Consider the following 10,949-nt stretch of genomic DNA (forward strand, 5'->3'; position numbering starts at 1 on the left):
CAAGGTGGCGGGGGTGAACAGGGTTGCTATCGCTAAGAAGCTTTTAATTTGAACGAAAAGCTTTCATTTGGTAAGGTTTTTACCTGAAGGTTTTGGATTTGATTATATACCTTTTAATTGTTTAACATAAAATGGTTTCTGGTAAATGGTATGATTCTGTTAATTTTACCTATTTCTTATAATTCCCGAAAATACCGTTACACAGCATGATCTAAAAATTTGAATTTATCCCGACGCTATCGATATTTTTGTATAATAATCGAATTTTACTGCTAGCCTAGTCGCAGCGACTAGACATCTATCGTTCTTCGATAACAAGAAGGTTTATTTATTTTTGTTTTTCCCTATAAATATTATTTACTTCTGCAAAAGTTTTACTGCGGAATAAAATCAAAAGTTTATTATTATTAATCGTATATAATGTTTAGGTGATTGTTAAATAATCTCATTTTGTATCTGTGCCTATAACTAAATGAGAATCCGATGAGGTAAATCTCAATTGTTTATGTTTGATAATTAACTTGATTATAAGATTTACAGTTAGAGTAAAGAACCAAAAAAGTTTTAAATAACTAAGTATTGAGGGTAAGTTTCTACAAACTTAATAATTATATGCCTAATGAATTCTATTTTATACCTACATAGCCGTATCACAAAGATGTCATCCCTACGGTTAAGCCAAGAGCAGCGCGATCATTTGAGCCTGCTCCAAAGACCTGGCAGCGATGTGGTGGAGCTGTGCAAGTCCGCCTTTGATTACCTGTTAAATGGACCCAATCCCGACCGCTACGAAGCCCTGTCCAAGAAGTACTCGGACTCGGCAAGTGCAGAGACAGTACAGCAAACGGTTGAGGCGCTGATTTCACTGCTTATCAGTGTAACCACCCGGGTGGAAAGTAGTTCCGTCAACATGCAGGCTTTACTGCGCCAGACATTCCCTGATCTCAGTGATGAAGTGCTTGAGATCCTCGAGCAGTTTGTCACTAGCAAGCGAAACTTTGTGGAGGGGTCAATCAAGTCGGCCAACATCCGTGCTTATCGGTTGGTTAACTTAGATTGGCGTCTGGAAGTGCGCACCGCCTCTCGATCTCTGCTGGACCAGTGCCAAGTGTTTGTGACTATGAAGTTATACTTGCACACAGAACCGAAGAACGAAAACCGCGAGTTGCTGGCAGTAGACGTCTCCGGACGTAGCGAACAGGAGCTGCAGGCCATGCAGGAGGATGAGCGGTCTTCATCGGAAGGATATGATAGTGCAGACGGATGTCAGCAGTCTTTTATACATGATCAAAACGTTAGAAGATGCACTGGCCGAGTCCAAGACGAGGCGCATTCGCAACATTGTCGGTGGCACACACTGATACTACTCCAGAACTCGTACACTTGTTAACGCTAATTTAATCTGGACCAATTTATTACAACTAAAGCTAACTAGAAAAAGGATTGTGTTTATTGCGAGGCCGCCAGAGCTTCCGCGGCGGCGGCCTTTAGGGCAACCTTTTTGCGCTGGCGGTTCTCTTTCTTCTCCTCAGGTGTTTTGCGCAGAGCCTTGACGCGACGCGTTTGAATGGAGCCTGTCTGTTGTTTGCCCAGATGGACGCGTCCCTTGGTGTTGCCCAGAAGGTCCGTACTTATGTTCTTCTTCTTGCCCGCCTTCAGCTGTTTGGGCTGCTTGCGAGATTGCTTGTAAAGATCATCGCTGGCAATCTTGGTGCGACGTATGGCAAAGTCGGCAGAGGGTCCAATCTCTTCCAGTTCTATACGAGGCGTCGACTGGCCGGACTTCTTAAGAAGAATGCGGTAGGAACGCATCAGGATGTTCATGTCATCCGTCACCGTAAAGCTGAGAATGTGCTCGATTCCCTGGAGTCGAATAGAATCCACCTTCTCACGCTGGAAAGTGTCGATGAACAGGTTGCGAAGGCGTCTCAGTTCCTCGGTCTGCGCCCATTTGGGTCCATTGAACACCAGACAGGGCTTTACACAGGACCCAATCTTTTCGTTTTTGAACTCGGAAATTGCCTGATACCGCTTAATGCCTAGCTCAAACATATCCAGTACCTCGTTCTCAAAAATCCGGCCTAGGATGATGTTGTCAGGTCGCTTTTTCGATGTGGAACCAAACGTGAACAAGGCGGCATCGTTCTTCATGGTCAAGCTGGGAAAAAATAAATTTTTACAATGATTAGGCATCGTTTAAAAGAAGCCTTTTATACTTACAACTCTAGTGAGGAGGGATCGTCAAAAGGTGTTATGTCGTTCTTGCGGTTTAGGACCTTAACCAAAGGTTTCTTTAGCGCCTGCAGATCCTTCATACATAGCTTCACGTTGCCACCGCACTTCCGACCGTCCAAAAACAGCATTGTGCGTGCGGACTCAATTAGTTGCGGCTCCCTAGCCAACAGCACCTTCTTTCCCTTGCGGGTTTTGGGTTTCCTGAATATGCAATTGGTTGAGATTCATTGGTTATTATTAGATTGAGCTATTTTGTTTACCTGATTCGTAAAAGCGACATATTTAAGTACTTTCTTAATGAAAAACAAAGTCAAATAAACTAAAATTCAAGCATGCACGTGTAAGTGTTGCGGGAATAGAGATGTGAAAACTCCATGATGCTATCGATCAAATTGATTAGCCGGTTGTATCGATATTTTTTGTCTGATTAGAGGATTGGGAACAATTTAATTTCCTTTCTAGCCAATTAAAACTAATGTTTAATTCTGTAAAATATTAAAGAAATACCAGTGAATTATTTTGAAGAAATATTTTTTTTCGTATTATATTGCTTACTTAAAGATCTCAAAATGTCATCACTGACAGCAACAGTTGTCATTAACCCCGAAGAGTGATGCTATTCACACCGAGTAACAGTTACATGTTTGCCAGTACGTTTCTTCATTGGTTGTAAATAAAAACACAGGAAATGTTATAATTATGCTGCGCAACGGCCATAATCAAGCGCAACTGCTGGCCAGAAGCTTTGGGCAGTTGGCGCGGGGAATGACCAGTTCGAAAAGAACCACTGCTAGGCAGGAGATGCAGACACCGAAACTCCCAAAGCCTCCGACAATTGAGATGCCGTCGGAAGAGCCTCTAAATGCAAGCTATTTGGCAAAAAATCTGGGTAAGTTTCCAGTCGATAATTGATTTAAGGAGTAATTATAGTGTCTTTATAGGTAGTAACTATCGGACTTGGGTGGCTGCCTTGGAGAAACATCCGGAGCTAAAAACTTTGAAGCGAAAGGACCTACTAAACTCTTACGACACTTTAAAATCTTTGAACTACAGCGTGGAAGACATCATAGCCAAGCCCATGATTATCTACTATGGAGCCACCACGCTAGCCAATCGCCACAGTGTTCTGCAAGAGTGTGGTTTTCACAACGTTACTATCCAAACGCTGGCAAAGTATGTGACTGTGGTCAACAAGCCGATAGAAGTCCTTAAAGCTCATAGTTACATCCCCTTTGATGTAAGGGTGGCGGAGCGGCTGGCTGGATTTTTTACGAGCATAAACCTGCCGGTGGATTTGCGGGAGTTAGACAGCGAAACCCTCACGCTAAAAAGTCTTAGGCAATCCTTGCTAAACGCTTACCTACGCGAACGCCTTCAGATGGACGAAAGTGATCTACAGAAGCTGTGGCGCGTTTACTCCCGCATTCGCCATAAGAGCTTTCGGGCAGTACAAGATACTGTGGAACTTCTTACTACTGAGTTTAAGTTTCCCTGCCGAGCGACTTAGGAAGAATAGTTTTCTGCTCTATTCGGAAGCGGATAATGTAAGACGCATCCTTCGGGAGATACCCACCATCGACTCACAGAATATACGCGATATCGGCTTCCGACGGCCAAAGATTCTGATGTCCACCTGCGATAGTTTAAAACAAACACTGCAGCATGTTCACGCCTTTGGAATCAGTGAGGATGCTGTCCTGCGCTGCTTAGAGGTGCTCACCTTAGGGCCGGATACAGTGCTGGAGCGACTGAGGGATCTACACGAGATTGAAGAGTTTCAGGTTTTGGGCACCAACCCGCGAGTACTGAGACTGGTTCACTACCAAAATAAGGCACGACTACGTCTAGATTACCTAAATCAGCTGAGGGTTCGTTGTGCCTCCTTGCACATCCTTTCCTGCGGCTCGGAAGCTTTTGCAAAGTAAATATTATTATAATCCAAGAACCCTCCCTAAATTCCATTTATTACAGATTTGCCAGAGATGGTTCGGATCGTACCAAAGGTCGTGATATCGTGGTCTACTTGGGTAATGTTTTGTCCAAAGACGTACAAGTGCTGCGCAATCTACTTTCCCGCCATCCCAACTGGTGCCACATACCCTTGCTGCACGTTAAACAATGTCTGGAGTACCTACAAAGTAAGAAGTTTAAGTTGAATGAGATTTTTGCAAACATCCACTTGCTTCTGTATCCCATGTAAGTGATAAATAAATAATAATTGGAAATTAATTTTAAATCTTTCTTATCGCTATTCAGCAAACGTATAGAGGAAAAGATGCTTCTTTTACAATCACCAGATGCCCAAGAAGAACTTCAGTTGCCAGTGGCAAAGTTTGATTCTCTGAGCAACAACGAGATCCTGACTCTCATCCTCTACCTTATCGAATCAGAGTTCCACTTTACAGGCGACGGCATCTGGACGGAGCAACATTCACATCACGTGGAAAACTTTAACAACTTACTGCCCGACTTCCCCGAAAGCCTTAACAAGGTCTATAAATATGGTGTAAAACCTGCAGATAAGCTGGCCATGCAGCATTTATAGGCGCACGAAATATGTAAATAGTTTCTTATTAAAATTTGCAACAATAATGAAATCCCAACATAAGCATTAATTGGTATTTTTATATCATTACATGAACACTTTTATAAACACGTGTTTATTGCATTACTCTTAAAAACTAGAAACTGAATTTACTCCGATTCCAACTTTAGGGCGGCAAAATTCGTCTCTGTTTCTGTAATCAGCTCATCCTCGTTCACCTTCAAGGGAGCACATCGTGTCCAAAAGGCTAGGTCCTCGATGGCTGGCAGGGACTCCGTGGGAAATGTGTGCAGTGATAAGTCATTGAATACATTATGGTGCTCGTAATCGTCCTCCAGAGGTGTCTCTGTGCAATGTTCAACTATCCGTGTTATGTGATCATCTTGACTTCTCGGCGTCATTGTCAGCATCTCAAAACTGTTTGAAATGAGGAAAACATTGGGCAGTGTTTCTCTTTTCCAGTTACACCACAAGATGTTGTGCATCAGGGCGTATGGGCAATGTGGTAGATAGTAGAGCGTGGGCACCTTCGCCTCGTCTTTGCCAGCGCAGTCTTCGCTCATTACACGTCCGTCGAACAGGCGGATTAGTTCCTTCTCGCTTATCCCTGAAAACAGGATCAAAGTAAATAGCCTCCGTGATCTTGTGGTGCCGCTGCAGTCCAATCACGAAAGCGGCCTGATGAAGGGCATGGTAGGTGCGAGAAAATGGTCCCAGGCCAAGGCAGACAATTCGCTCCAGTGGTTTTTTTATGCCTTCAAGCTGCTGTTGTAATGTTTCCACGGCCATTATGAAATAATCACTTTGACACATCTCGGTGCACAAGTTCTCCAGACGTCTGCAAGTAAAGTTCTTGTAGGGTTAGTGCCTTCAGTACTCATCTCAAACTTACGGTTGAAATTTCTTCACATTCACATCCGGGCAGTCGATTAAATAATCGCTCTCGGATTTGTGGCGATCCCGTCGCCTCAGGCACTTTCGGGCCATCCATTTCTTCCGAGTAACCACCTGAAAATCCTCTCCAGAGTTCGACATTTCAAAAGGTAAATAAACACGTTTCTTCTTCTTTTCAATTCAGTGTGACCGTATTTACGGTTCTTGAGTTACATAGAGAACATTTGTAGACGAAAAATTGTTTATTGGTAATTAATATTTTCCACTACAATCTTCTACTATTTCGACAAATATTTCAAATCCTCACATTTTAATTTATTAAAAGAATATTATGAAATTAATACTTTTTGATTCGGTTTTGTGTTTTTCATGTTTCAGTGTACCAGCTGTTATTCTTCTTCTTCCTCCACCATCGAACTTTATTAAAGTATGTTTACTCGCTATGAACGATCCAAACAAAGCGATCAGCGTAAATTTATCTTCATTGCTTAGCCTGAAGGCGGAACTTTTGAGGAAACAGCATGAAGTCAGATTAGCAAAGGGCATCCAGTCATCGACCGCCGATTTCAAGCCCACCAAGAGCAGCAGCGTCAAGGAAAAGTCCAATGATCGGGGCTACAAAAAAGTTGGGAGCACCGACAATGGCGCAAAGGTGTACGAGGCGGAGGACCATGCTCAGTTGGAAAAGTCACGGCGCGTCCTTGAGGCCAAGAGCAAGTACTACGACAAAATGAGCCGTAACGGCGGCAGCCTTAATTCCGATGACAACTGCTTGGTTAATGTTCAACCGCAAGAAACAGGAGGCTGACGAGGAACAGCCAAGGTCGAGCAGTGAATCCCGTCGTCGGCTGAGCAGCGACAGTTCCAGCGATGACGACCGCGGCCACGGCGATGACGATGACGATGATGAAGTAGAGTACTTAGATTGCCTTGGTCGCACTAGGAAGTGTTCAAGGAAGGACCTAAAGGAGGCAAAAGAACGCGATCGACAACTAGCTGAGAGCATGCCGGAGCGCCTAGATCAGACCAAGGCGAACTGGATGATAGATACCAAAGGCAGCCTCCCTCAGAAAAGTTATCACAATAGCGACGATGACGATGACGGTGATTCCTGCATTGGACCACGGCCATCGGAAAGTGTCTTCAGCGATGCCCTGTCCACCATGACCAAGCACGACGAGCAGCGCATGAACTGGGAACGCAAGGAGCAAGAGAATATCGACAAACCCGATGTCCACTACCAGGATGTCTTCTTCGACGAGGCGCGCACTCATGGCGTTGGTTACTATGCCTTCTCAACGGACGAAGACGAACGCAGGAAGCAGCAGTTGGAATTGGAGAAAGCCCGCAAGGCCACAACAGCGGAGCAGACCCGGCGAGACGAGATACGTGCCAAGCGGGACAGGATGGTGGCCGACCGTGTTCTAGCGGCCAAAAATAGGATACGTGCTCGCAACGGCTTGCCACCCATCAGCAAGGAGCAGTATGAGCGCGAGGAGCAGCAGAAGAAGGACGAATCTGCTGCCGAAGCCGCAGAACGAGAGAGGGATGAGCTAGAAAAAAAGGCTGCGATTGCGAAAAAGAAAGCGAAAGAGGAGGCTGAACTTGAGGAATTACGCAAGGAACACGTTCGCGATTGGGATAGGGATAAACCTGGTGTTGCCAAGCGACGCGACTCAGATAACGAAGAAAAACCTGAGGAGTGGAAGTACAAGGCCGAACGTCTACCCATGTCCCAGGAGGAGTGGAACGAAAAGCAACGGGCCCAACGCCAGACAGAATTTGCTCCCATGCCAGAACCGGTTTCTCTCAAGCGCAGCAACTTTAGCAGCGTCCCACCGCCTCCGTCTTTGGTATTAAGCAATGACGAGGAGCCTGAGTTCCATAACTTCCACAGCACTAAGAAGGAAAAGAAGTTTCAGCGACGGAACTATAGCACGTACAACGAAGATGAAAACGTTGAGGAACCGAGTACTTCCGGTCGTGGTGCTGCCATACCTCCACCACCTGGATTGGATTGCACAATTCCACCGCCACCAGCGAAGCGTCCCAAATCCCAGGCCGATCTTGAGCGTTCCATCGAAGCAGGTCTAAAAGTTTCTGCGGGAAAACTGTGACAAGGGAGTGCTGGGCAACAAGGCCACCTGGACAGCCAAGGCTGACTACTAAGTTAATGCAACGCATACCCTTCATTTATAGTTTATTATTAGTGTAAAGAATACTTTAGAAAAACACAATACGCCTAGACAAGCTTTCTATTGTCTGTGTTCTTTGACCTACGTTCAACAAATGTATTGTTCATTTCAGCTACGGCTAGATCATAAAGTGCATTCTTACAATTCCTGTCAAATAAGGCCCTGTGCCCAATTCCATTTCGAAAAGATTAACGTAACAGAGATTCGGAGAATATTCCTCAAAGTGCAATTGGCTTTCGAAAACGGGTACCGTAAAACTAAATGCGAAACAAGTACCTTGAGTTTTAAATCTACACTATTTTGGCATCGGTTGTTTTGCTCATTCATAAACAAAGTAGATGATAAATTAATAATACGGTTAAGTGTTAACTTTGACTTCACGAAGTCCTGTCTGGGACGCAGGGCCAAGGAATTGGCTGCTATTATAGAAGTATAACATAAAGGTAGCGGTGGTACCCTAAACGTACAAAGTCTTGCTATTCTAATGGTAATATTTACTAAATTGGATATAACTAAGGGTTAAAGTGAGAATCAACTGGAGCATGCTATCTGAGCTGGTATATTATTGGTAATTGGTGTTTTGGGCAGACAGCAGGCGTTCCGTTTTGGCTGCAGTTTTGCCTAGAGCATATCCCGATCCACCATATCGATGACTATTTCGGACATTTTCTGGCGGCACAGATCGTTAGGTGGAAAGTTGAGCGTGGGCGCACCCTCGTCCTCATCTTGATCGTCGCTTCGTTTTAAGTACATATCCGGGGCATCTTCCGAGGAGCAAGTGCTAATAGGAAGGATGTCCATGGCTAGACCAAGAGCAAAGCGTCCGTAAGTTTTTAGTTCCTCGGCAAAACTAAACAGGAAAGTGTAAATAACTTTTATGTACGGATCTCTCAGTCGGAATCACATGCTTACAGATCTTGCAGCTTCTCCAAAGTGTCGCAGTGATCTGGCAAATTTGTGCACAGGATTTGCAACCATCGAAACAGCTCCTCCGTGTAGATCTTAAGCAGAGTCTGAAGCTTGGCATCCCGCATTTCCTTTGTGGTGCAGCAGTATAACAGATTGGCAATGTCCAAAGCGATAGAGCTGTGGCGTATCAGCTGGAAGTCGATCAGTGCTACCTCCAGTACCCGTTGCGAATCCTCTGGATCATAGTGGTACAGAAAGTTATTCACCCAACAGTCGCCGTGACAGATGGCTGATAGTGGCGACTCGGCGCTTGCCAACTGTACCATCCGGCCGAAGAAGGAGGAGCTCTCCGCAAAATTGCTAATGGCCAGTACATACTTTGAGTCCGCGGGCAGCACTTCTGACACCATCTGAATGGCGTTCTTGGTGAGGCGTTCATAATAGTTTCGATACCAACTCGTGTTGGCCGTGCAAAAGATTCCCTCGCTGATCACGCTGCACAGCTTGCTAAAATCCAGCGGATTCTCGAATTTGTATGCCAGGCTAAGGGCATGCAGCTGGGCCACTTGCAGCAGGACGGACTGTGTCTCTTCAAGACTAAGTCCTTTGTGGCGGTCGGACATTTGGAAGCCACGTTCGCGAAGGTCCTCTGCAAAAAATGTAAGATATTTTAATATATTTTAAAAGTCTTTTATGTTTTATACATATATATATATATATATATGTATTCAAAGTATATATGTTATTTACCCATAATAAGCAAATCTTGCCTGGCTGAATAGCACTTGGGAATGGCGTTGAACACGGGTGTGTCCTGGTCCGTTTTGCTGGCCTGAAACTTCAAAAGCTCTGGCATGATGGTGGTGTAGAACTCCACCTCGTTGCTGTCGGATGAGCAGGAAACCTAAATTAACTTTTATATTAAAAAAATTAAAACGAAAACCACTAACCGAAATAGCTTGTCGCTTTTGTAGGCCTCACGGGCGACCAGACTTTCCGGCAAAACCTTGCAGATAACGTTCTGTTCCCATTTGAGATTCCGTCGTTTCCCGGTGAGCTTTATGCGGTACAGGGCGGCCGTGTAGTTGTCACCGCGGTCGGAGCCCGGGGCCAGCTGAATATATTAATGGATGCAAATAATTTCATAACCGTTTAAAAACTTCCTACCTCAAAGGCATCAATCTGGACTTCCGGTTCCACGTGCTTGAAGATGTCCTGAAAAGCCTCTAGCGACAGAATTTGCTTGCTCTCCATAGCATTTGCCGCTCCCATTCCGGTTGTTGTTGTTGCTGATGTTTCCGTAATACCCATTTTACCAGGGGTCCCGGCTTTTGCAGGAAACGATTTACGCAATGTTCCGGGGATAATGTATGTTAACAAATGGCCGAACACGCTGCTCCTTTCAGGTTTCAATTTCTCCTTTAAAGTTTATTCATCGATTTTACGCGAACATGTGTTTCTTTTCGCCCTGCTATGTGCTTCTTCTTCTTCTTTCTTTGTCGTATCTTTTTTACACTTTTCGTCCTTTTCGTGCTTTCGGTTTTATTCGTGTTTTTTGTTCTCACGAGAGAATTATTCAAACTGGCCATCTCTAAAAGTCAGTATTTTCTTATTTATTAAAATAGTTAAATATAAATAAAGTTAAATTACTTATGTATATACAATGTACCAAAATGAATTACATTTTTTATAGGTTCTTAAGTTTATTGATACTTCCTTTCAGTTATCCTTTACGTTATCGCAGCCCTGGGCCGCGTAATAACAAACTACATTACGTTGCAATGAAATTACGTACGAAAATACGTATGCATACGTAGGAGAGCATTTAAATTAAACTAGATATTAAATTAAAAAATTAACTTACTGATTCTAAAAGAAATCCTTTGGAGGTCAATTGTGTCATTGCAAACTGGTCAAGAAAATTAAAGAAATTGGCTTTGTTGGCTGCTTGCTTATCGTCAGCAGTCCCTGGAAGCAATATTTTGCCAAGAAGGTTATGGAATTTTATCCGAGTGATGGATTGCCTTTAAATCTTACAAAATATTAACCAGCTTTCGGTCCGAATCTATTGTCATTGAAGAAAGTCTATCAAGATAAAAACCAAATGAAAAAAAAATAGAAGACTGAAGAAACAATTTGATCAGTAATCCTGGAATTTTTTTAATAAATCG

At 43.9% G+C, this 10,949-nt stretch overlaps 6 protein-coding genes across 6 annotated transcripts; 3 read left to right on the plus strand and 3 right to left on the minus strand.

Annotated features, from left to right (window-relative positions):
* Positions 1-291: 291 nt before the first annotated feature.
* Positions 292-1,440, plus strand: LOC108105310 (COMM domain-containing protein 2). Its single transcript, XM_017211803.2, is given in 3 exon segments — positions 292-585; positions 646-1,231; positions 1,233-1,440. Coding segments are annotated over 2 exon segments (702 nt in total). The 5' UTR covers positions 292-585; positions 646-658; the 3' UTR covers positions 1,362-1,440.
* On the minus strand, positions 1,397-2,598 carry LOC108105309 (ribosome production factor 2 homolog). The gene is made up of 3 exons (XM_017211802.2): positions 2,496-2,598; positions 2,221-2,436; positions 1,397-2,158 (listed from the first exon to the last, which is right to left on the minus strand). The coding sequence occupies exons 1-3, from the start codon at positions 2,513-2,515 to the stop codon at positions 1,450-1,452; spliced, it is 945 nt and encodes a 314-aa protein (XP_017067291.1). The 5' UTR covers positions 2,516-2,598; the 3' UTR covers positions 1,397-1,449.
* Positions 2,599-2,842: 244 nt separating this feature from the next.
* On the plus strand, positions 2,843-4,850 carry LOC108105285 (transcription termination factor 5, mitochondrial). The gene is given in 5 exon segments (XM_017211774.2): positions 2,843-3,124; positions 3,177-3,718; positions 3,720-4,156; positions 4,207-4,431; positions 4,492-4,850. Coding segments are annotated over 5 exon segments (1,683 nt in total). The 5' UTR covers positions 2,843-2,934; the 3' UTR covers positions 4,781-4,850.
* On the minus strand, positions 4,844-5,856 carry LOC108105286 (SRR1-like protein). Its single transcript, XM_017211775.2, is given in 3 exon segments — positions 4,844-5,382; positions 5,384-5,618; positions 5,673-5,856. Coding segments are annotated over 3 exon segments (831 nt in total). The 5' UTR covers positions 5,816-5,856; the 3' UTR covers positions 4,844-4,929.
* A 27-nt stretch (positions 5,857-5,883) lies between these two features.
* On the plus strand, positions 5,884-7,911 carry LOC108105283 (coiled-coil domain-containing protein 174). The gene is given in 4 exon segments (XM_017211772.2): positions 5,884-5,922; positions 6,053-6,452; positions 6,454-7,767; positions 7,769-7,911. Coding segments are annotated over 3 exon segments (1,725 nt in total). The 5' UTR covers positions 5,884-5,922; positions 6,053-6,116; the 3' UTR covers positions 7,844-7,911.
* LOC108105284 lies at positions 7,858-10,256 on the minus strand. Its single transcript, XM_017211773.2, has 5 exons — positions 9,946-10,256; positions 9,729-9,892; positions 9,529-9,662; positions 8,782-9,427; positions 7,858-8,719 (listed from the first exon to the last, which is right to left on the minus strand). Exons 1-5 carry the CDS (start codon positions 10,087-10,089, stop codon positions 8,491-8,493), a joined length of 1,317 nt encoding a protein of 438 aa, XP_017067262.1. The 5' UTR covers positions 10,090-10,256; the 3' UTR covers positions 7,858-8,490.
* Between the last annotated feature and the right edge of the window lie 693 nt (positions 10,257-10,949).

This window comes from Drosophila eugracilis, unplaced genomic scaffold (assembly GCF_018153835.1).
Source record: "Drosophila eugracilis isolate 14026-0451.02 unplaced genomic scaffold, ASM1815383v1 contig_75, whole genome shotgun sequence".
NCBI lineage: Eukaryota > Metazoa > Arthropoda > Insecta > Diptera > Drosophilidae > Drosophila > Drosophila eugracilis.

Excerpts from the sequence above, each read along its gene's own strand:
- LOC108105309 (XM_017211802.2), bottom strand. The coding sequence starts at position 2,515 with ATGTCGCTTTTACGAATCAG. Across the intron at positions 2,437-2,495 it reads ATGTCGCTTTTACGAATCAG|GAAACCCAAAACCCGCAAGG; the intron begins GTAAACAAAATA and ends TTGCATATTCAG. Across the intron at positions 2,159-2,220 it reads GATCCCTCCTCACTAGAGTT|CTTGACCATGAAGAACGATG; the intron begins GTAAGTATAAAA and ends ATTTTTTCCCAG.
- LOC108105284 (XM_017211773.2), bottom strand. The coding sequence starts at position 10,089 with ATGGGTATTACGGAAACATCAGCAACAACAACAACCGGAATGGGAGCG. Across the intron at positions 9,428-9,528 it reads GCAAGATTTGCTTATTATGG|AGGACCTTCGCGAACGTGGC; the intron begins GTAAATAACATA and ends CATTTTTTGCAG. Across the intron at positions 8,720-8,781 it reads TTGGAGAAGCTGCAAGATCT|TTTTGCCGAGGAACTAAAAA; the intron begins GTAAGCATGTGA and ends TTTCCTGTTTAG.